Source organism: Pelophylax lessonae (genome assembly GCF_965119305.1).
Source record: "Pelophylax lessonae genome assembly, chromosome: 11".
Taxonomy (NCBI): Eukaryota; Metazoa; Chordata; class Amphibia; order Anura; family Ranidae; genus Pelophylax; species Pelophylax lessonae.
This window is the reverse complement of record NC_138778.1, coordinates 188,503,512-188,527,180: the sequence shown is the minus strand read 5'-3', so window position 1 is coordinate 188,527,180 and position 23,669 is coordinate 188,503,512. Positions and strand designations below refer to the sequence as shown.

The following is a 23,669-nucleotide window of genomic DNA, read 5'->3' as shown; positions in this document are numbered from 1 at the left end:
TTCTTTTAATTTTTTACATGGCCCTTTTTAAAAACAAAATGTATTTTGATCACTTTTATTGCTATTGCGATAACAATACAGCAATGACAGGTCCTCTTTATGGAGAGCCCAAATCTCTCCTCTACCCTTAAAAGCAAAAGAAAAAAAAATAATTGAAAAATTTAGATCTTTTGCTTTGTCATGATGTCACTCCCGTCCTCGAGCATAGAGATGAGCGGAGGCATTCTTTCGCTCATCTGTGTGTCCAGCCGCTGCCAGCGCCAAATCGGTTTTTGGTCTTCCCTATCCGCCAGGCAGGGGCGTTGCTTTTTTGTAAGGTCAATAATTAATTTAGCAAACAGGAAAACAATTGACATTGATAAAAGTCAGCTAATTCTTTAATTTATTATTCATGCCTTTAATAGAAAAATGACATGAAATCTGGCTAGTCGATACAAAAATCACTGTATGTAAATATAAAATATGTGACCCTGTTGGTTGTCAATCATTTTGAAAAAAAGCTATTTGACACCTTTATGTTTAATATTTTTCCATGCAGACTCAAATTGACGTCAAAAGACTTGTAGCTTATTACACACTCTTAATGTCAGGATCTATAGCAGGATATGACATATTACAAGTGTGTGTGGCTGCGTTTTCCATACCGATGCAATCCGACCGCAATACTGATGTAGTGACACCATTTTTAAATATTACTGTTCCCCATTTCCATACACTAAGCAAAGTAGCGTTAACAGTGACAGGCAGCCTGAGTCACCTTACTTCTCAGGGCTCAGGCAGGTTCATGCAGCAGGCCAGGTGGGTAGCTCCTCAGACTTGCAATGGGTGCTCGACACTCCTTGGATGCTCCCTTCCATCAGCTCTGAGCCACGCTGCCGGAGAAGATGGAGGCATTGGAGGGAGGTGGCTGGAGCCAATTCTAGGCACGGAGGAGGAATTAAAATCCTCCTCCGCTCTGAATGCTGGGGCCTCGCTCTCTCCTGGCTGTCACGTGACAACAGTGAGGTCACTGGTTGCTAGACGCCAGGCGATACTAGAAACCAGAGCAGAGGATCGGATCGACCCTGGCGTGGACTCACTGGGGGCTAATATTTATAAACCAGCACCATGAGACCCGGGGCTTTTTGGGGGCCCACTCGGGTCTAAAAAATAAGTGCACTAGAGCAAAAATGAGACAACCTCCAAAACAGGAATGGTTTTACAGGTGGAGGCAAATTTAATTTTTTCCCTACTCATCTTTTCTGACTGTTTTTCACTAGTTTTGCATATGGGTAGGGTCAATGTCTATACTGGTAGCATAAGCGATAACTGGACCGTATATAGGTTGCAAAAGCAGTCTAACTCCTCCAGGATGGCGCACAAATATATGCCATTGCCAGAAGGTTTGCTGCGTCTCCCAGCATGGTCTCAACAGCATGGAGGAAATTCCAGGAGACAGGCAGTTACTCTAGGGAGAGCTGGGCAGGGCCATAGAAGGTCCTTAACCCATCAGCAGGACCGGTATCTGTTCCTTGGTGCAAGGAGGAACAGGGTGAGCACTGCCAGAGCCCTACAAAATGACCTCCAGCAGGCCACTGGTGTGAATGTCTCTGGCCAAACAATCAGACTTCATGAGGGTGGCCTGAGAGCCCGATGTCCTCTAGTGGGACCTGTGCTCACTGCCCGGCACTGTGGAGCTCGATTGGCATTTGCCATTGAACACCAGAATTGGCAGATCCGTCACTGGCATCCTGTGCTTTTCTCAGATGAGAGCAGATTCACCCTGAGCACATGTGACAGACATGAAAGGGTCCAGAGCCTTATGCTGCCTGTAACATCGTTCAGCATGATGATCTGGAGATGCAAATTCATGGAGGGGGACACAGACCTCTACAGGCTAGACAATGAAACCCTGCCATAAGGTATCAGGATGAAATCCTTGGACCCATTGTCAGACTCTACGCTGGTGCAGTGGGTCCTGGGTTCTTCCTATTGCACAACAATGGCCGGCCTAATGTGGCGAGAGTATGCAGCAAGTTCCTGGAGGATGAATAAATTGATACCATTGAAAGGCCCCAAGTTTGCATGATCAAAATCCCATAGAACACCTCTGGGACATTATGTTTCGGTCCATCCAATCCCACCAGGTTGCACCTCAGTCTGTTCAGGAGCTCAGTGATGCCCTGGTCCAGATTTGAGAGGAAATACCCCAGGACACCATCCGTCATTTTATTAGGAGCATGCCCGATGTTGTCAGGCATGCATATAAGCACGTGAACACATTACCCAGTCCATATCAGTATAGATATGCAGCATGAAATTTTTCCCTATATACCAGTATCTCACAAAAGTAAGTACACCCCTCACAATTTCATAAATATTTTATCATATCTTTTCATGTGACAACACTGAAGAAATGACACTTTGCTTCAATGTAAAGTAGTGAGTGTAAAGCTTGTATAACAGTGTCAATTTGCTGTCCCCTCAAAATAACAACACACAGCCATTAATGTCTAAACTGCTGGCAACAAAAGTGAGTATAGCTCTAAGTGAACATGTCCAATTGGGCCAAAATTGTCAATATTTTGTGTGGCCACCATTATTTTCCAGTACTGCCTTAACCCTCTTGGGCATGGAGTTCACCAGAGCTTCACAGGTTGCCACTGGAGTCCTCTTCCACTCCTCCATGACCTCACGGAGCTGGTGGATGTTAGAGACCTTGCGCTCCTCCACCTTCCATTTAAGGATGCCCCACAGATTCTCAATAGTGTTTAGGTCTGGAGCTCAGCTTATTTAGCAAGGCAGTGGTTGTCTTGGAGGCATGTTTGGGGGTCTTTATGTTGGAATACTGCCCTGCAGCCCAGTCCTCGAAGGGAGGGGATCATGCTCTGCTTCAGTATGTCACAGTACATGTTGGCATTCATGGTTCCCTCAATGAACTGTAGCTCCCCAGTGTCGGCAGCACTCATGCAGCCCCAGACCATGACACTTCCACCACCATGCTTGACTGTAGGAAAGACACACTTGTCTTTCTACTCCTCACCTGGTTGCCGCCACACACGCTTGACACCATCTGAACCAAAGAGGATTCGGTGTTGTCAGTCCACTACAGAAAGTTAAGAGCTCATGGAGTTTCTGGATAAATCACAAGGTAATATTCTGTGCTTGCAGAAATAAAACAAGGAAAATGTACATATTGCGGAGGTATAATGCTTGCTTTTTTTGCCCAGACAGGAACTGTACTACACCAAACAACCCATCCCTGAACGTATGCGATTTACTCCCAAATCTTTGGCTGAAAACTGCCATCCATCTCACAGCTGGTTGTAGCCAGGACACAGAACACAATACGTACCTTTAGCAGGGTTAAAAACACCATTTGTTTGTGTGTTGCACACGTAGCAACGTTTGGATGTCCGGTAATGTTGCAGGGCACAGGTCTCGCAGAAATAGTGTTTACACCTAAGAAAGGAGAAATCGTTGCTTATTATTGGAATTCAATATTTTTTCTGCCTTCCAGCAGTAGAAAGTTACATGTGCAATGAGTAAGCCAAGTGCTTAAAGCTGAACTCCAGGCAGATATAAAAGAAGCAAATAATACAGCTTTATACATCATTAGGTGTATTTAAGTGCAAATATCTAAATTTGACTCGTTAACTGCCTCTTGCAATCTACCATGTACAGCAGAACTTAGACTAGGACAGGGAGAAGCAGCACAAAAAGCCCATAAGTTGTGTTGCTGTGCTAACAAGAGACATACTAATAGGTGTAGATATCAGAATGACACAGAGAGGAGCACATTAGTCTACAGATTCTCTTTTCTGTCCAGTCACAGGCTGCAAGAGGGGGGATAGCCTGTGTTATTTAAAGCAGAATTAAACCCATTGATTGGTTTACCAAAACAGTTATATTCAAGGCATGCCATGATTAAAAACTGTCACAGTTGCTTGTGCTCTCATCTAAACCATACTGTCAAGCAATCGTATGGCTTGTGTCATAACTGATCACACAGCAGACCTGAAGGCATACCAAGACCAAGTCTCCTCCTCTGCCAGACAAAGCTGTGCTTATTAAATCTCGGGACTGGATGAGCAAACATATGAATCCTTTGTCATGTAAACATGTATGTAAAATGTATCTTGTGTGTTTATCTGCATGCCTGCAGTTCAGCTTTAAGTTGTGCATGATTTCTTAACCACTTGCCGACCGCCGCAAGTACATATACTGGTCAGCCCCTCACAGGCAAAGCGACGTAGGGGTACGTCACTAGCCTGTGAGGCTCTGGGGAGCGAGTGCGCGCCGCCGGATGCGCGCTCCCGCTCGGTCACGGACCCCCCCGCGTGTGCCCGGCAGACTCGATGTCCGCCGGGCACTCGCGATCGTCCGTTACACCGGGAGAAAGGCAGGCGGCTAATGTAAACAAAGCCGCCTGTCATTCTCCCCTGTGTAAGAATAGTGATCATACGGTTCTACTATGTAGGACCGTTGATCAATGTTCTTACAGCTCAAGCCACAGCCAATCACAGTTAGAAACACACCCCTAGGGACACACTTAACCTCTCCCTCTCAAAAAAAAAGTTAACCCCTTCACTGCCAGTGTCATTTTTACAGTAACAGTGCATATTTATAGCACTGATTACTGTAGTAATGTCACTGGTAACCCCAAAAGTGTCAAAAATGTCAGTCAAGGGTCCGATCTTTCCGCCGCAATGTCGCAGTCCCGCAAAAAAAAAAAAAAAAAAATTACAGATCGCCGCCATTACGCGTTGAAAAAAAAAAAAAACAATAAAAATGACAAAAATCTTTCCCTTAGTTAGTAAACGCAATAACTTTTGCGCAAACCAATCAAAATACGCTTTTTGCGATTTTTTTTTACCAAAAATATGTAGCATAAAACAAATTGGCCTAAAATGTTTAAAAATTTTTGATTTTTTTGGGGAATTTCATATAAAAAAAATTTGAAAAATATTGTTATTTTTGCAAAATTTACGCTCTTTTTTTGTTTATAGCGCAATGATCAAAAAAAAAAAAAAAAAATCACACAGGTGATCAAATACCACGAAAAGAAAGCTCTGTTTGTGGGAAAAAAAGGACGTCAAATTTGTTTAGGTACAGCGTCGCACGACCGCGCAATTGTCCGTTAAAGTCACGCAGTGCCGAATCGCAAAATAGGCCCTGGTCAGGAAGGGGGTAAAATCTTCCGGGGCTTAAGTGGTTAAAGAAAAAAAAAAAAAAAGGAATACTTCTTCCTACATCTGCATGCGTTATGGCCTGGCACATAAGTGCCACACTGACGCTATACAAAGAATGTCCCAGACCACTTTATAGAGAAACTGGCCTGCCACAATACTTTGCCATAGGGTACAAAAAGGACAGTGAAGTCAGGGAGGTGAAATGTATGGAGATTTGAGAGAATTCCGTTTGGAAAGGTGGTGGCATTTCTGGTGTATCGGGGGTTACTTACTTGGTTATAATCGGGTTCTTGAAGGAGTGTCTGCATATAAAACATTTAAAGGGAAGGTCCTCTTCATCACTGCTCACTTCATAATTCTCTTCATCTAATCAGTACAAGACAAGGGAACAGAAGAAAGTTAAATAATCGGTATTTTCAGTGCTTTTACTAATACCTACAATTAAACAGGGAAACTAGTAAGGACAGAATAGTTCACACATTCTGTATAAAAAAAAAAAAAAAAACACATAGCCACTTTTTTTCCCCTCAACATAGCTAAGCAGATCTGTATCCCTCAACCAATAAAATCTTTCCATCCTATGCTTTATGGGTTAGTCATGATGGCACATTGCTTAACCACTTCAATACCGGAAACTTTTTTGGGCAATTTTCAGCTTTCAGCGCTGTCGCAATTTGAATAACAATTGTGTGGTCAGATACCCTGGAGTTCCCTGCACTGACCCCTGAACAGGTTGCGGTGCTTGAGGCCCCGATTTCTCGGACCGAGATAGTCTCTGCCATTTCTAGTTTTGCTAGGGCTAAAGCGCCTGGATCTGATGGCCTCCCCATCGAGTTTTATTTGCAGTATTCGGAGTCCTTGACCTCCCGTCTGCTCGCGGTGTTTGAGGCGGCATTTGAGTTGGGCTCTTTACCTGCCTCGATGTGTGAGGCACTGATCATTTTGCTCCCCAAGCCTGGCAAGGATCCCCGGTATCCGGATTCCTACAGGCCCATCTCCCTGTTACAGTGCGATGTTAAAATCCTGGCCAAGGTACTTGCCCTTAGACTCAACGTAGTGATCCTCTCCTTGGTACACCCCGATCAGACGGGATTCATGCCGGCCAAGAATACGGCCTTCAACACCAGGCGCTTGTTCATGAACATGCAGGCCCCCCATGACTGTGTCGGTACCAGGGTGGTTGTGACTTTGGATGCCGCCAAGGCCTTTGATTCTGTCGAGTGGTCGTACCTGTGGCAATGTCTCCGTAAATTTGGGTTCGGTCCGAAGTTCATTAAGTGGCTTACAGTGTTATACAGTCAACCTCGGGCTCGGGTGGTGGCCAATGGCTGGACTTCTAGGTCCTTTCCTCTTTCTCGAGGTACGCGTCAGGGGTGTCCCGTCTCCCCACTGCTGTATGCCCTGGCGGTCGAGCCACTTGCGATGGCCCTCCGGGCGGACCCAGGCATAAAGGGTCTCCGCCGCGGGGACCTTGAGGAGCGTGTTGGGCTGTACGCAGACGACATGATCCTGTACCTGGCGGACTCCGGGCCCTCTTTGAGGCGTGCCCTGGAGGTCATACAGCGGTTCGGGAGATTTTCTGGCCTGACGGTCAATTGGGACAAGTCCCTTGTCCTTCCTATAGACAGTTTCCCCCCAGCAGCTGACCAAGCGTCGCTCCCCCTGTCGCGGGTGTCGGAATTCAAGCATCTTGGGGTCCGGGTGACTAGATCCCTTCCTGACTATATCCCGTTAAATATTGAACCCCTCTTTGCCTTGGTCAAGGACAAAACACAAGTTTGGGCTAGGCTACCCTTGGGCGTCATGGGCAGGGTGGGCCTGGTAAAGATGATCCTGCTCCCCAAAATCCTATACCTGCTGTGGCACTCTCCAGTTTATATTCCATATAGATACTTTATGACTCTAGAGAGCCTGCTGAGATCATTTATTTGGGGCTCCTCCAGACACAAGCTGTCCTGGAGGCACACCCAGAAACCGACCAAGTTGGGGGGCCTGGCGGTTCCTGAATTGGCAAGGTATTACCTGGCTGCCCAATTATCGCATTTCTTTCATCTGGATAAACAGGACTCGGACAGGTATATGGCGCTGGTCTGCAGAGGTGCGGAGTCGCGGCTCCCTCACCCGTTCTGTGATGTCCTTAGAGGAGTTGCTGGGTCTACCCCTGTGGCTCCTCGGGGAGGTCTCCTGTTCCATCATAGGCGGGTCTGGGACCTGGCGATGTCCAGAACCGGGGATGCAACGTTGCATTCCATGACTCCCTTGTGGTTTAATCGTCAGCTGCCGGAGCTCCTCCATATCCCTGATCCTGGGGTGTGGATTCGTAGGGGTATATATTTGCTGTCCCATGTTGTTTCTGCTGGGTCTGTTAAGTCTTTTAGCCTACTCCAGGAGGAGTTCCAACTCCCGGCATTCATGCACTTTTACTATTTGCAGTTGTCCCACGCTTTGAGAGGACAATTTGCCCATGCCATCCCGGACTTACCGTCAGTTGACATACTTGAGGTGATCAGGGGCCAGGAACACCGCAAACTCATATCATTGCTCTATGAAATGTTAGGCACCAAGCGGGTGACTGCCCTGGCATATGGGGTGCGGGAGTCCTGGGTGGGCGATGCTGGGGAGCTGGGGGACGAGGAGTGGGACGAGGCCTTGGAAGCTTGCACCTTGGTCTCTCCTAAATTGTCGGACCGGCTAACTCAGATCTATATTGTCCACAGATCGTATCTTACCCCTGTGCGACTGGCTCGATTTGACTCCTCCCGCTCCTCTGCATGCCCTAGGTGTTCTCACTCCCCGGGCACCTTCGGGCACATGATTTGGTCCTGCTCGGGCGTGCAGGGATTTTGGACGCAGGTTGTCCGGTTCCTGCATGACCGTATGGGATGCCCGACTACCCTGGACCCCAAGCTGTGCCTACTTGGGATTTTTCCCGAGTCTGACGCGGACAAACATATGGTTCAATTTCTCCGGGAGACCCTGTTTGCTGCTAGGAAAGTAATAGCCCTGAAATGGATGCAGCCTGTGTCCCCTACCCTTGAGGCTTGGAAGGCAGTGGTGAGCGCTACTCTCCCTTTCAAGAAGATCATGTATGCTAATAGGGGTTGCCCCAAAAGGTACAACAAAATATGGGATAGGTGGCTGGAGGCCCCTGACACATGTCAGACTTAAGAAACAGGGGATACTGCACGTATACGCTTTGACACAGCGACTGGTTTCTGGACCTGCGCCCATGGTCTCTACTGTGTGTTGGACTGTGATGGATAGTCTTTGATTACAACCCGTCAAGTGTATTGTTATCTTATTGTTTGACTCTTATGCCTTGTACTTTTTGCCCAGTGTGAGGCCTGCATTTTTTTTGATTATGTACTCCTGTACTTGTGCAAATGTCTGACGGTATTTTTTCTTTTGTATGTTTATATGTCATGTTTAACTCAATAAACGTTTGTTTGGTTCAAAAAAAAAAAACAATTGTGTGGTCATGCAACACTGTGCCCAAACCAAAGATTTATCATTTATTTCACACAAATGGAGCTTTCTTTTGGTGGTATTTAATCACCACTGGGTCTTTTGCTAAATAAACAAATAAAGACAGAGCATTTTGAAAAAAAATATTTTTCTTTGTTCCGGTTATGAAATTTTGCAAATAATTGTTCTTCGTAAATGTAGGCAAAAATGTATTCTGCTACGTTTCTTTGGTGAAAATAACCCAAATTAGTGTATACAAATAGGTCTGTAGAAGAGTCCACAACCTATGATATATATATATATATATATATATATATATATATATATATATATATATATATATATATATATATATATATATATATATATATATATATATATATATATATATATATACACACACACACACAGACATATATATATTAAAATTGATCAATCCTGATGTAATGATGTCCTATGTCAATTCTTGAGCCCCAAAAACGCCAGGACAGTCCAAGGTAAAGAGGCATGGACGAGTCTTTTGAAGTTGTAATTTCTTGTCACAATTTTTGGGAGAAAGAAAATGGTGAAAAACGTTTTTTTCCCAATTGTTTTTACATACTGTCACCAGTGAAGTACAACGTTGTCATATAACTGGTGTGTGTCGGTGCTCAGGGACACTGGTTGGTGACCGAATGTAAAACAAAAAAAACATTTTTTTTTAAACACACTGTGACCAAAGCAATAGTAAGAGTGATCAGGATTTAACTGTTAAAAGAAACCATTTTTACTGAATGAAATTGATTTAGTGTTTAATACTGTGGTTAATTATGATTGCCCACAGCTAATCACATGATACAGATGGCCTGTGATTGGCCCTGTATGTACCATGTGATGACTGTGACTAATCACGATAGTACAAATGGATGGCATGAATGAAAGCCATCCATTGTTTACAATTGTCATGTGATCTGCTTTGATTAGTCACAGCAATCACATGGTATCGGCAGCGGCCGGTACACTGATCAGTCATCAACAGTGGCTGACAGAGCGCACCAAATTCCAGGACGACCACCTGGAATGGTAAATGTCCTGCCTGGTCATCATTTGTCTATAGACTGGGTGGGAACTGGTTAAGGCACACACAGCACCCCCCATATTCCCATGGTTTGGAACACTTGCGTAAATATTAGCAGCCGCAGAAAATTACAAATGCTAACAGGTTACGTTTTAAGACCCAGACAGCTCTGTCATTAGAAACAAAATAATAAAATGAAGGTGTTGATAATGGAGACCCCTTTTAAAATGCAGGCGGAAGCAGATTTCACTAAAGGATTCTGAAGTGTATACAAGCAAATAAAAGTCCAATAAATGGGAACCATCCTCTATTGTATATCATCTGTGTATAACTGAGCCAGCCAGCCAACATAATAAACAGATTGGTTGACAACTCTTAGCTGCTGTTCTTCGGGTTTAGTGCAAAAAAAGGAAGCTGTGTTATCCATGCCATATCCTTCTGTGAAGGCACACCTGTCACACCTAAAAACATATCTCACCATTAGCTCCATATCGGCCCTCTTCCAGTTCTCGCTCCAACTGCCAGCCATGTTTGTAATCTGAACGGTCGTGCAGGAACTTACAGCTGTCTGGAAAGAAAGATGAAGAATGCCGGTAAATATAAACATCAGCTAACCTAAGGAAGCAAGAGACAGGAAAAGATTTCATAGCCACACACAGTTCTAAAGTTAGTTGCTAATAAAGCATGATGGGATCCTCTCCTGTCCTCATGGCCTTCTAATAAACCTGTGCTTTGCCCATGCAGCAAAATGCAACATGTTAATATTAAGGACTGGCGTTGAAGGGAATAGGTCTGCGCCAGAAGAGAGTTTTGCATTCACGTCTATGGAGATGCAAAACCCAAGTGAAGCAGGTCAAATGCAGGTCAGAAGGAGGTCAACTGCAAGTTGAATGCAATCGTCAATGAATTCTGAATAGTCTCAGGCCAATGTCATCACAGGCCCTAATGTCAGTCCTTGCAGCTATGTAACATGCCAATCTGCTGGCCTATAGGAGGAAAAAGAGTAAGCCATGTGTATAATCCATGACCTAGATGTTAAAGTGATTGTAAAGTTTTGTTTGTTTTCCTATAAAAAATACCAAACATGTTATACTTATCTGCTCTGTTGCAGTAGATTTGCACAGAGCAGCCCAGGTCCTTTTCTTCTTGGGTCCCTCTTCTGTGCTCCTGGCCCCTCCCCTCCTGTTCATTGCCCTCACAGCAAGCAGTTTGCTATGGGGGCACCCAAGCCGAGTCACAGCTCCCTGTGTCCAGACACGGAGCTCCGACCCGGCCTGCACTCTCCTGATTGGATAGCTGGCTTTGATTGACAGCAGTTGTAGCCAATGGCGCTGCTGCTGTGTCTCAGCCAATCAGGAGGGAGAATCTCGGACGGCTGAGACACTGTGGACATCGATGGACAGAGGGACCTCAGGTAAGTGTTAGGGGGGCTGATGCACACAGAAGGCTTTTTATATTAATGCATAGAATGCATTAAGATGAAAAACCTTCTGACTTTGCAACCCCTTTAAAAATGATGAGGATCCATGTGACATTACTGGGTGCCTCAGCAGCCAATTACCCGCTCCATAAGAGGAAACCTTGTTCAATCAGAAATTGATTTGAATTCATTCAGAATATGCACAGAATCCTCCAAATCAGGGGTCTCCAAACTGCGGCCCGTGGGCCAGATGTGGCCCTTTGCTTGATTTTATCCGGCTCTTGGGGCACTATTTCATCCACTGATACTAAAAATGGGGCACAAGTCCTCTAATGAAACCGATGGAGCACAATTCCTCCCAAGGAAACCAATAATGGGGCACAATTTATCCCAATGACATCAAGGATGGGGCACAATTTATCCCAATGACATCAACGATGCGGCACAATTACTCCCACTGAAAAATTATGGGGCATTATTTTTTCCCCACTGAAGTCAGGACCTTTTCTACTCTCAATAGTCACAGTCCGGTCTCCCTTAAATCTGAAGAACAGTCAACTGGCCCTTTGTTTAGAAAGCTTGGAGACCCTTGCTCTAAACGGTGCCCATACAGAATGGCTTACTTCCTGTGTTCAGAATGCAGCAGGCCAGTCGCTCAGCATTGGACCCGAAAGCAAGTGGAGATTACTGAAATACAGTAAATGTGTCTACTTCCAGCTCCGAACGACATCGGGCAGGTATGGTATATGCCTAATGTCACTCAGGCGACCATAATCCTGTGAGGTGGAAGCTGTTGTGAGGGTGTGGACTGGGAGTGGGTCCTGCACAGATGAAGAAATATTCCGGCAGCCACACACCATTCATAATCAACAGATAAAAAGTGGCCTCAGCTTGCTCCATCCAATCCACACCCCCAACGCGATTTGCACATGGACCATGATTAAGCCGAGGGGGTACTAGGTGACGTAATGGGAGCATGGCTTGAATGGAGCACGCTGAGGCTGCTTTTATCTGTTGATTGCATGACTGGGAATGGTGTGCGGCTGCCGGAATAATTTCTTCATGGTAGATGCCTAGTTACATTGGACCAAGTTGGACCAATGTAACTATGTATAAAATACCCATACCTGGAATTTCTTTTTAAAGAGAGACTAATACAAAGCAAAATCACTTTGATAAATAAAAAATAGGATCGTCTCACCTCCAAACCCACAAAATCCAGTCTCCTTGTAATCTTTACAGATATCAGGCTGATAGTCCCATCGCACAGTAGCTCGAAGATGTTCGGGAGCTCTAATTGGACCTTTCCTGAATTAAAGACACCACAATAATACAATTAATACCAAACAGTCTTCTTGCTATGTAAAGTAAGAAGGTGATAACACTGTTTTATAGAATAGTTATCCTATATATGGAGTCTAGCTGGCCATCCTAAATCAGGGAACTGGTTGGCTAATGTAAACACAAACATGTCCTCTGTATTAGATTAACAGGCAAGGTCCAACATCTTCATAACATAAAAGGTTATCGGAGAGTGAGCTCATTAGAATTTATAAATTAGGACACAGTTTTGGTCTCAAATATACTTAAAGAGACTCTGTCACTGTCAGGAGAGGAGGGGAGGGAAATTCTCCCCAAATGAGACAGATGGAGATAAAAACCTGACAAAAACGAACCCTTCCCCACCATATACAAAACAAAATAAAAACTTTGGGTTCAAGTTTGCCTTTAAAGGCAACAATAATTTGGAAAGCAGGCATGACCTTACAAGTGTCCCCTCCTCTCCACTGCTGTACAGGCTCTGTCCCCTGCTGCCGTCATCTTCTCTGCCTTTACTTCCAGGTTCCTAGTCATCTCTTTTTGCCCATTAGATGGCCACTGGTTACGTGACTCCTGCACATGTCTATGGAAGTTACATGGTACCCGGCACCAGCTTCATTACTGGTACCTTACAGATCCTCAAAATGAGGCAGGAGTGTACCCTGCATGGCACATGTGCCGCCCAGTGTACAATAAACATTTCTAGGTGAAAGTGTAAAAGGTTTCCTGGCAGAAGACATTCTATGTCGCTTTCAAAAATCTCTACCACCATTTTTTGTTTACATTTTTAGAGTTTAATTCTGCTTTAAGCAAATGTTACAGGGACAACATAAGTCAGCATGTGATCAGTGATTGGCCGGCATACCTCACCATACCAGAGGAAGCATTTCCCAGTGACGTGTCTTTAGGCTTTACAAACTTCTGGTAATTGTGTATTCCACGATAGATCTTGTCGTCTTCTTTTCCTTTTAGCTCCTGACATCAGTGTAAGAGAAATACATAGGTCACATAAGTCAATAGTATTCCAGAGATAAGACTATAATCCTTCCACTTTATAAAACTCTGGTCCGACCGCATCTGGAGTATTCTGTCCAGTTCTGGTCGCCAGTCCTCAGGAGGGATGTGTTGGAGCTGGAGAGAGTCCAGAGTAGGGCAACTAAACTAATTAGGGGATTGGAGGACCTTAACTATGAAGAGCGTCTGCAATCGCTCGATTTATTCTCCCTGGAGAAGAAACGTCTGAGGGGGGACATGATAGTAATTTATAAATATCTTAATGGGGATCTCAGCTTAGAAAAAAAGCTGTTCATTCGAAGGGATTGCATGAGGACTCGAGGACATACAATGCGATTAGAGGAGAAGCGTTTTAACCTCAGACAACGTGGGGGGTTCTTTACTGTTAGGGCTACAAGATGGTGGAATTCTCTACCACAAGAGGTGGTTTCTGCGGGAAGTATGGTGGCTTTCAAAAGACTCTTAGACTTACATCTCAAGGATCAGAACATTCAGGGCTATGTGAGATGATTACAGCCACATACACCTACACAGGTTGAACTGGATGGACTATTGTCTTTATTCAACCTCACCTACTATGTAATAGTGTTTGTTGTCAGCATTACAAAATTCATTTTTTAAGTAAAAAACAAAAAAACAAATGTAATCTTGCTTTCAATTGCAGAGCAGCATCATGTGACCTAATGACTAGGTGATCAAATGGCCCTCGGCTAACAGGTGCCAAGTCAAATAATGGCAGATATAAGTCTGTAGTTTTCAATTAAGACAGATCCTAGTGGGCTTGAAGTGAGAAAGGGGATCAGCAAGGACCCCAAATACAGGCACAATGGTTTCCTTCCACAGTCCAAAGTGTGCAGGTAAACTAGATTCCCCCAAACAGACCTTCTCATATGTGGGCCAGTATTGATGATGGTAAGGACACTATGCTGGAATCTACGTGGGGAAAGGAATGATCTACAATGTCTATGTATGTTGTGCTGCAAATGTTGTAGGCAGCATCATCAATACAGGAAATTACAAAAGTAAACAGGTCTAAACTCTGAAATGTTCCATCTCACCTCTTGTACTTTCTGGCTCCTCTCAAATATTGCCTGGGCATCTTTGTCCTTCTCTGTATCCAGCTCGTATGTGGCTGTGGCCCCCATATCATCAGGCCCCACAGGTTTCTGAGAAAGCAATACACATATTAGACCTCCTGCATGTCACAGGAAAGTTCAACCATACCATAGTTTCCAACAAAAATCCCAAATTATGAAACCAAGTATCTGTGTATACATAGGTCAATAACAAGACAAAAATTGTTTTATAAACTAGGGACTCATTTGTTATCCTTATAAACAAGCCTCAAAAAGCTCATCAGTCTCACTCTTATTAAAATCATAGGTTCTAAAAGTTGTGAAAAATCATGTTCCACTAATTTATTTTTATTTTTTTCAAGTATTTTATTTAACCGGAAAAAGGCAGTTCCATGTCAAGTCATTAGTACAGAGACAAAGTAACGGTACATTAATCCATAGGGTATAGACCAGTGATGGCAGACCTTGGCACCCCGAACTACATTTCCCATAAAACTAAACTACACTGCAGAGTGCATGAGCATCATGGGAAATGTAGTTCCAAAACATCTGGGGTGGCAAGGTTCACCATCACTGGTATAGACAGACAAACTGTGAATGAAAAATGAGCATTTAGAAAGTCAGTAAGTCAGCTAAATGAGCTCTTCAATGAGAAAAGTACCAAACTCTAACCAAGCCCAAACGACCTCTTAGTATTGACCGTTTTGGGGGGGGGGGGGGGGGGACACATGGGGCTACCCATTCAATTTTTTTCTTTTTTTTATACTTAGCATAAAGAAGAAAGACCAGTGGTAGAGAGGAGGAAGGAGAAAGGAAAAAAAGAAAAGTTTAAAAGAAAGGAGGGGGTGGGGGAATCGGGAAAGGGGATTGGAGGGGAGGGTTGCAATGGTAAGGCAGAACAGCTCTATGAAAATAAAAATAACCCAGAGCGGTTACCTGACAAATAGGTTCATATTCAAAAAAGAGCTGTCCCTTCCTCAGAACAGATGAGCATATTCCACAACCTCCACGTTTTAGAATATTTTCCATGTTTGTGTTGAGCTGTGAGGATTAAGTCCTCCATTTTATTTCCTCCACTCTTTGGAGCCTAATAACTTACAGTTGGTGGTTGTGTACTCTTCCAGTGGAGGGGTACACAGGATTTGGCAGCATTCAGGAGATAACATACAATTGATATTTTATACATTATTGCTGGAATGCCCGAGACATGTAGTAAGAAGAAAGCTGGATCATAAGGAACCTTCTTGAATAATTCTCCGGGACTTCTTTCCAAAAGTATTCGGTTTTAGGGCAGGACCAAGAGATATGGAGCAGCGATCCACCTCCTTCCTGGCATCTCCAACAACGATTGGTGGTAGTAGGAAAGAATTTATGAAGTAGGTGGGGGGTGTAATACCACCTCGTTAGAAATTTAAAATTGGTTTTTTAAATCTTTCTACATATTGAGAATTTAAAGAAAAACCTAATAACGTTTCGTTGTTCGTCCGGTGTAAAGGAACGGTTCAAGTCCTTTTCCCAATTACTAAGGCATGGCAGGCATTGTTCATCAGAAGGGGTAATCAATAAGTTATATGTTTTAGAAAGTACCTGAGGCAATGTACCTTCTTCAGAGCAGTATTCCTCAAAGGTGGTCAGTTGATGGCCAAAGCCTTGCAGGTTTGGTAGGGAATGTAAAAAGTGGTGCAGCTGGAGAGGCCTCCAGAAGTTTAGACCTAACGGGCCGTAGTGGCCGTTAAGGACGTAATAGAAGGACATCTACCTTCTGTTAAGAAATGGGAAGCCTGGCAATGCCCACTAATTTATTAAGCTAACCATATGCATTGCAATCTAATTGTATAATCTCCTTTAGATCTACCAGATGAGATATTCATGGATTGGATAGTTCAGGTAGGTCCTCATTCTACATGGTTTTAGTAGATCTAAGGGTGATTGTACAGTCAGATTGTAATGTGTATGGTGAGCATTACGGCTGTGTCAGAGATCACAGACCTGTAGCTAGGTAAGTAATAGAAAAAAGCACCACTGATGTAATAGAACCAAATGGAAAATAAACACTGACATAAAAAACAGAACAATGAAAATATGTCACATCAAGAATTACATTCAGACAGAATATATTGCCACAAAATGTGTATTTGATAAATAGCGGGGTGAGGGTATCAAAGTGTCTCACCGCTGATCTTGTAGATTTATAGGACACGGTTATGGACTTGGTGGAGACCTTTTCTTCCTCCTCACCACTGCTTGCTTTGTTGTCAGCTTCCTCCTTGGTGCTTTGCTTTGTCTGAAAGAGATCAAACCAGTTTCAGAAGACAATACAATGTCGCAGACACAGTCCTGACACTTGTCCCTTATATTGCCATTATGGGCAATCTTTTAGGAAAAACCCTATTTCTTGGCGCCAACATGGCAATGGCAACATACATATGGTAGTAGGAGAATTCTGGTAAGTGTTTGATATCATTTTCTGTTTTCCTGGTGCCAACATGGCAGCATACTACCACATGTATGCTGCCATGGATTGGCGGCAGGAAAGGAAAATTACGGTAAGCATTTCATACAATTTTCTGTTTTGTTGCCCAAAGCAACCAAAACCCATCTACTATTAGAAAGATAAAATATCTCCTTTTTAAATCTGAGTTTATTTAAAAAAAAATACAAGACAATTATTTGATATTCAAATAGGCAATGCATTAAAATCCATATCCTTAGAGAACCTAATGATTTACAATAGTCTTAGAGTCGGTTCACACTGGGGCGACACGGCTCTTTACTACTTCGGGGGCGACTTGTGCATTACAATGCACCACGACTTCAGAGCGACTTGCAGGGACTTCACATAATGGAAGTCTATGCAAGTCGCTCCGAGGTCGCCCCGAAGTAGTACAGGACCCTTTTTCTAAGTCGGAGCGACTTGGGTCGCTCCTATTAGAACCGGTCCTGTAGCGGTCAATGGACCGCGAAGGTGCGCCACTTGTCAGGCTGATAAGTCGCGCTAGTGTGAACCGGCTCTTAGCCTAACGACATTATACAATCATATTCCTAATGTAATCCACAAGGATAAACAGATACATTGTCATGTCCCTAAAAACATACAATGACAAACACTAAATGAAGAATAGTAATGTATCTAGACATCAAGGATTAGTATGTCCTGACTTATAAGGGAAGATATTATTAAAAGCAGAAGTCCAGCCTAATACCTTAAATTCTCCCCTGCAATCATTAATGTGAGCGGAGTTCATCCTTATGTCTCAGAATGAAAAAAATCCCAGTTTTTCTCCCTTTATTTTACAGTTTTCAGTGCCGTCGGATGGCTTCAATCCCTCTTCCTGAGTCCAAGAGAAGCAAGTGGGTGTGGTTACTGAAAGCTAGTGACATCAGTTCCTGGGAGGGGCACTGTTCCTGTGTAGCCAGTGGGCATATACAGGATAGGAGGAGCTGATCATAGATTCCCCCCCAGTGTTCTCTCATCAGTAAGGATGCATTGTACACATATGCAGTATAACTGTGCTGGACTTTGAATGAAGACTACCATAGGAGAAGAGCGCTGGACACAGAGGTAGAGGGGGGGGAGGGGTGACGGTCAAGTGTAGCTGGAAGTGCTCTGGGGTCTCAGCTCACAGTCTACAATGATCACACAAAGTCACATGACAAGTCACAGCCCATTGATTTCAATGGCACCAGTTCCCATCTATGCAACTTTAAAAATCAGCAACTTTGAAAAAGGTACCTGCACTACTTTGACGCGACTTTGATCCAGAGAGTGTAAAGTCGCATTCTAAATCGCAATAGTGGAAACAGACTAAAGCTCAGTTTACACTAGTGTGACTTGTCATGCGACTTTGGACACAAAGTCGCATGACAAGCCACAGCCTATTGATTTCAATGGCACCTGTTCCCATCTATGCGACTTTGAAAACTAGAAACTTTGAAAAGGTACCTGCACTACTTTGATGCAACTTTTGATGCAACATTGATCCAGAGAGTGTAAAGTTGGATCAAAGCTGCACTCAAAGTCACATCAAGTCGCAAGGTGGCTAACACGTTTCGGCGATGAGCCTTGATCGCCGAAATGCGTTAGCCACCTTGTCTCTTTACTCACTGAGGCATGAAAATAAAGAATTGGAAGATTTACAGAGTTGCCGGCTGTCCTTTTGCTTGATATTACATTCTAGCAGCATTCAATACAAAGGTAGTATAAGGAGTATCAGTCAAAGGACCAACCTCTGATCACTTACCCTCTGCACCATGGGGTTGAGGATCTCTCTCTTCTTCCTCCTGACCACAGAAGCTCCCTCGTCATCTTCACTGCTTTCTGCGGAGACAACAACATGTCAGTGTGACTTATCAGGGAGTGACCCCAGCACGGCACACACTGATCCTCTGACACTTCATCACATCTAGGGGATAAGAAACATTTCCTGCCACTGAAAATGCTATCTGCCTGGCTGTCCTGCTGAGAGTCCCAACCCCAGAACAACGATGCAGATGAGGACCTCAGGCATTACTTCAGCTTCCCTAGATCTGTGTACTTCTTCTAGATCAGGGAGTGTGGAAGGATTGAAGGCAGAAGGCCAACCAACAGCGATACCAAAGATCAGCAATGGATCCCTCTGAGGAAAGGAACACTTTAAAGGGATATGAAACCCTGAGTTCAGTTTATAATGCACTTCCAGCAACTGATTGTATCACTGAGCATGCGGCTTCTTTATCTTTTAATCCTTGCCTATGTTCCACTAACATGCCATGACCACCGCCCCAGGTTTCCTGTTTCAGGGTGGCTCCTTTCTCTTGCAGCATCCTATGGAGTCCCTTGTATGCAGGGACTAGAGTTGTGTCTACCTACACTGTGTGGAGCAATAGAAACACACAGCCCCATAGGGGGGCAAGGAGCACTGAGAGAGCAGGAGCCAGCAGCATGGAAAGTTGTAATATGCAGGTGGCGGGGTAAGAATTTACCCAAACAGATTGCTGGGGAATGTTTATATTATTGTGCTGAATGTGTTAGAATAAAAACCAGTGAGGGTTAAAGTGTAAGAGAACATTTGTGATGGAAGGAACACAAAACCTGCAGTGTTCGGGTGGCAGGATGGGGACTTCCAGTCATGTGCTGGGATCAAAATCAAGCTGGGCTGAGTGGGACAGTCACGTACAGTGGGCGATGCCCGGGGGGGTGGGGGGCAGTCACGTACACCGGGCAATCCTCGGGGGATGGGCAGTCACATACACCGGGCAATCCCTACGGGACAGTAGCGTACACCCGGGCCACCCCTGGGGGGCAGTCACATACACCCGGGCCACCCCTGGGGGGCCAGTCACGTACACCCGGGCCACCCCTGGGGGGCCAGTCACGTACACCCGGGCCAACCCCTGGGGGGCCAGTCACGTACACCCGGGCCAACCCCTGGGGGGCCAGTCACGTACACCCGGGTCAACCCCTGGGGGGCAGTCACGTACACCCGGGCCAACCCCTGGGGGGCCAGTCACGTACACCCGGGCCAACCCCTGGGGGGCCAGTCACGTACACCCGGGCCAACCCCTGGGGGGCCAGTCACGTACACCCGGGCCAACCCCTGGGGGGCCAGTCACGTACACCCGGGCCAACCCCTGGGGGGCCAGTCACGTACACCCGGGCCAACCCCTGGGGGGCCAGTCACGTACACCCGGGCTAACCCCTGGGGGGCAGTCACGTACACCCGGGCCACCCCTGGGGGGGCAGTCACATACACCCGGGCCACCCCCTGGGGGGGCAGTCACATACACCCGGGCCACCCTTGGGGGCCAGTCACGTACACCCGAGCCACCCCCTGGGGGGCAGTCACGTACACCCGGGCCACCCCCTGGGGGGCAGTCACGTATACCCGGGCGACCCCTGGGGGGCAGTCACGTACACCCGGGCCACCCCCTGGGGGGCAGTCACGTACACCCGGGCCACCCCCTGGGGGGCAGTCACGTATACCCGGGCGACCCCTGGGGGGCAGTCACGTATACCCGGGTGACCCCTGGGGGGCAGTCACGTATACCCGGGTGACCCCTGGGGGGCAGTCACGTACACCCGGGCCACCCCCTGGGGGGCCAGTCACGTACACCCGGGCCAACCCCTGGGGGGCCAGTCACGTACACCCGGGCCAACCCCTGGGGGGCCAGTCACGTACACCCGGGCCAACCCCTGGGGGGCAGTCACGTACACCCGGGCCACCCCTGGGGGGGCAGTCACATACACCCGGGCCACCCCCTGGGGGGGCAGTCACATACACCCGGGCCACCCTTGGGGGCCAGTCACGTACACCCGAGCCACCCCCTGGGGGGCAGTCACGTACACCCGGGCCACCCCTGGGGGGCAGTCACGTATACCCGGGCGACCCCTGGGGGGCAGTCACGTACACCCGGGCCACCCCCTGGGGGGCAGTCACGTACACCCGGGCCACCCCCTGGGGGGCAGTCACGTACACCCGGGCGACCCCTGGGGGGCAGTCACGTATACCCGGGTGACCCCTGGGGGGCAGTCACGTATACCCGGGTGACCCCTGGGGGGCAGTCACGTACACCCGGGCCACCCCCTGGGGGGCCAGTCACGTACACCCGGGCCAACCCCTGGGGGGCCAGTCACGTACACCCGGGCCAACCCCTGGGGGGCCAGTCACGTACACCCGGGCCACCCCCTGGGGGGCCAGTCACGTACACCCGGGCCAACCCCTGGGGGGCCAGTCACGTACACCCGGGCCAACCCCTGGGGGGCCAGTCACGTACACCCGGGCCAACCCCTGGGGGGCCAGTCACGTACACCCGGGCCAACCCCTGGGGGGCAGTCACGTACACCCGGGCCACCCCTGGGGGGGCAGTCACATACACCCGGGCCACCCCCTGGGGGGGCAGTCACATACACCCGGGCCACCCTTGGGGGCCAGTCACGTACACCCGAGCCACCCCCTGGGGGGCAGTCACGTACACCCGGGCCACCCCCTGGGGGGCAGTCACGTATACCCGGGCGACCCCTGGGGGGCAGTCACGTATACCCGGGTGACCCCTGGGGGGCAGTCACGTATACCCGGGTGACCCCTGGGGGGCAGTCACGTACACCCGGGCCACCCCCTGGGGGGCCAGTCACGTACACCCGGGCCAACCCCTGGGGGGCCAGTCACGTACACCCGGGCCAACCCCTGGGGGGCCAGTCACGTACACCCGGGCCAACCCCTGGGGGGCCAGTCACGTACACCCGGGCCAACCCCTGGGGGGCCAGTCACGTACACCCGGGCCACCCCTGGGGGGGCAGTCACATACACCCGGGCCACCCCCTGGGGGGGCAGTCACATACACCCGGGCCACCCTTGGGGGCCAGTCACGTACACCCGAGCCACCCCCTGGGGGGCAGTCACGTACACCCGGGCCACCCCCTGGGGGGCAGTCACGTATACCCGGGCGACCCCTGGGGGGCAGTCACGTACACCCGGGCCACCCCCTGGGGGGCAGTCACGTACACCCGGGCCACCCCCTGGGGGGCAGTCACGTATACCCGGGCGACCCCTGGGGGGCAGTCACGTATACCCGGGTGACCCCTGGGGGGCAGTCACGTATACCCGGGTGACCCCTGGGGGGCAGTCACGTACACCCGGGCCACCCCCTGGGGGGGAGTCACGTATACCCGGGCCACCCCCTGGGGGGGCAGTCACGTATACCCGGGCGACCCCTAGTGGGCAGTCACATGACCAGTCTGCCTGTGATCCCAGGGTAGTGTAACCATACCCATCCTACCCTCCCCGATTGGTCCCAGAGCCACTAAAAACCATACCCTCCCGGTGAAGCCACACACACATTATTAGTCTCACGCCTGTGGACAAAGGATGCATTTAATTAGAAAACAAAACAGTATCAGCAATCCCTCAACACACAGTGTCACACCAGCTTCCCATCACAATCCAATTCTCCTATCCTGTCCCTTTAAATGGAGCTCCCCTTTAAGTTCCCACAATGCCTCGCACGGCCCGGCAGCCGGCGGACCCCGCTCACCCCGGTCCTCCTCTCTCCGTTTCCGGCCGGCAAATTTCCGGTTGCTTTTCTTAAACATAAAACTGCACACCGACTTCTTCTCCTCCGGCTCCGCCATCTTTGCCTGAGCAGTGTGATAGAAGAGGCGGAAGTCGGGATAGAGCGGCCATAAACAGAGCTGAGCGAGACAGGGTGACACCTGCTGGGCGCCGGGGATATTGCACGGTGTGATCTGGTACTGCAGGTCATGGTGCTCTATAGGTGAGCCGAGAATGAAGACAAAGAGGACCTGTCATAGGACACATACAGGGGGTGACATTGCTGGGTTGTGTCTGTGTGTGTAGACTGCAGGACTGCCATCTTTATCGTTGCTTTGCTGTTTGCACACCTGGAACTACCATGTGTATATCATATTCTTCACTGGCTACATGCTAGGTAGAGATTCAGTGCCATACCTCCAACTTCCTGAGATGGGAAAGAGGGACATCTTTTATCACAAAGGACAACCCCTCCCGCATTTATAGTAATAGAATTAACCACTTCAGCTCCAGGAGATTTACCCTCCTTCCTGCCCAGGCCATTTTTTGTAACGCAGCACTGCGTTACTTGAACTGACAAGTGTGCGGTCGTGCAACGCTGTACCCAAATAAAATTTATGTCCTTTTTTCTCACAAATAGAGCTTTCTTTTGGTGATATTGATCACCTGTGCATTTTTTTTTTTTTGTGCTAAAAACAAAAAGACTACTGGCAATTGTGAAAAAAAACAATATTTTTTACTTTCTGCTATAAAAAATATCCAATAAAAAAATGTAAAAACAAATCAAATTTCTTTATCAATATAGGCCAATATGTACATATTTTTGGTAAAAAAATCCCAATAAGCGTATACTGATTGGTCTGCACAAACGTTACAATGTATACAAACTAGGGGAAAGATTTATGGAATTTTTAATTATTATTATTATTTTTTTTGTACTAGTAACGGCGGCAATCAGCGACTTAAAACGGGACAGCGGGCAAATCAGACATTAACCGACACTTTTTACACTTTTTGGGGGCCAGTGACACTAATACAGTGATCAGTGCTAAAATTATTCACTGTCACTGTATTAATGACACTGGTTGGGAAAGGGTTAACAAAGGGTTAACTGTATGC

General features: G+C 47.2%; 1 protein-coding gene across 1 annotated transcript in view; it reads right to left on the bottom strand.

The window, feature by feature from the left end:
- Positions 1-22,682, bottom strand: part of RNF113A (ring finger protein 113A) — a 30,254-nt gene extending 7,572 nt beyond the window's left edge. The window contains exons 1-9 of the mRNA XM_082272976.1: positions 22,534-22,682; positions 18,765-18,841; positions 16,697-16,807; positions 14,506-14,613; positions 13,299-13,408; positions 12,315-12,421; positions 10,172-10,261; positions 5,444-5,537; positions 3,335-3,441 (exon numbers count right to left, since the gene is read on the bottom strand). Of these exons, the coding sequence (XP_082129102.1) occupies positions 3,335-3,441; positions 5,444-5,537; positions 10,172-10,261; positions 12,315-12,421; positions 13,299-13,408; positions 14,506-14,613; positions 16,697-16,807; positions 18,765-18,841; positions 22,534-22,630 (901 nt within the window). The 5' untranslated portion in view covers positions 22,631-22,682. The remainder of the gene's footprint in view (positions 1-3,334; positions 3,442-5,443; positions 5,538-10,171; positions 10,262-12,314; positions 12,422-13,298; positions 13,409-14,505; positions 14,614-16,696; positions 16,808-18,764; positions 18,842-22,533) is intronic.
- Positions 22,683-23,669: the final 987 nt, after the last annotated feature.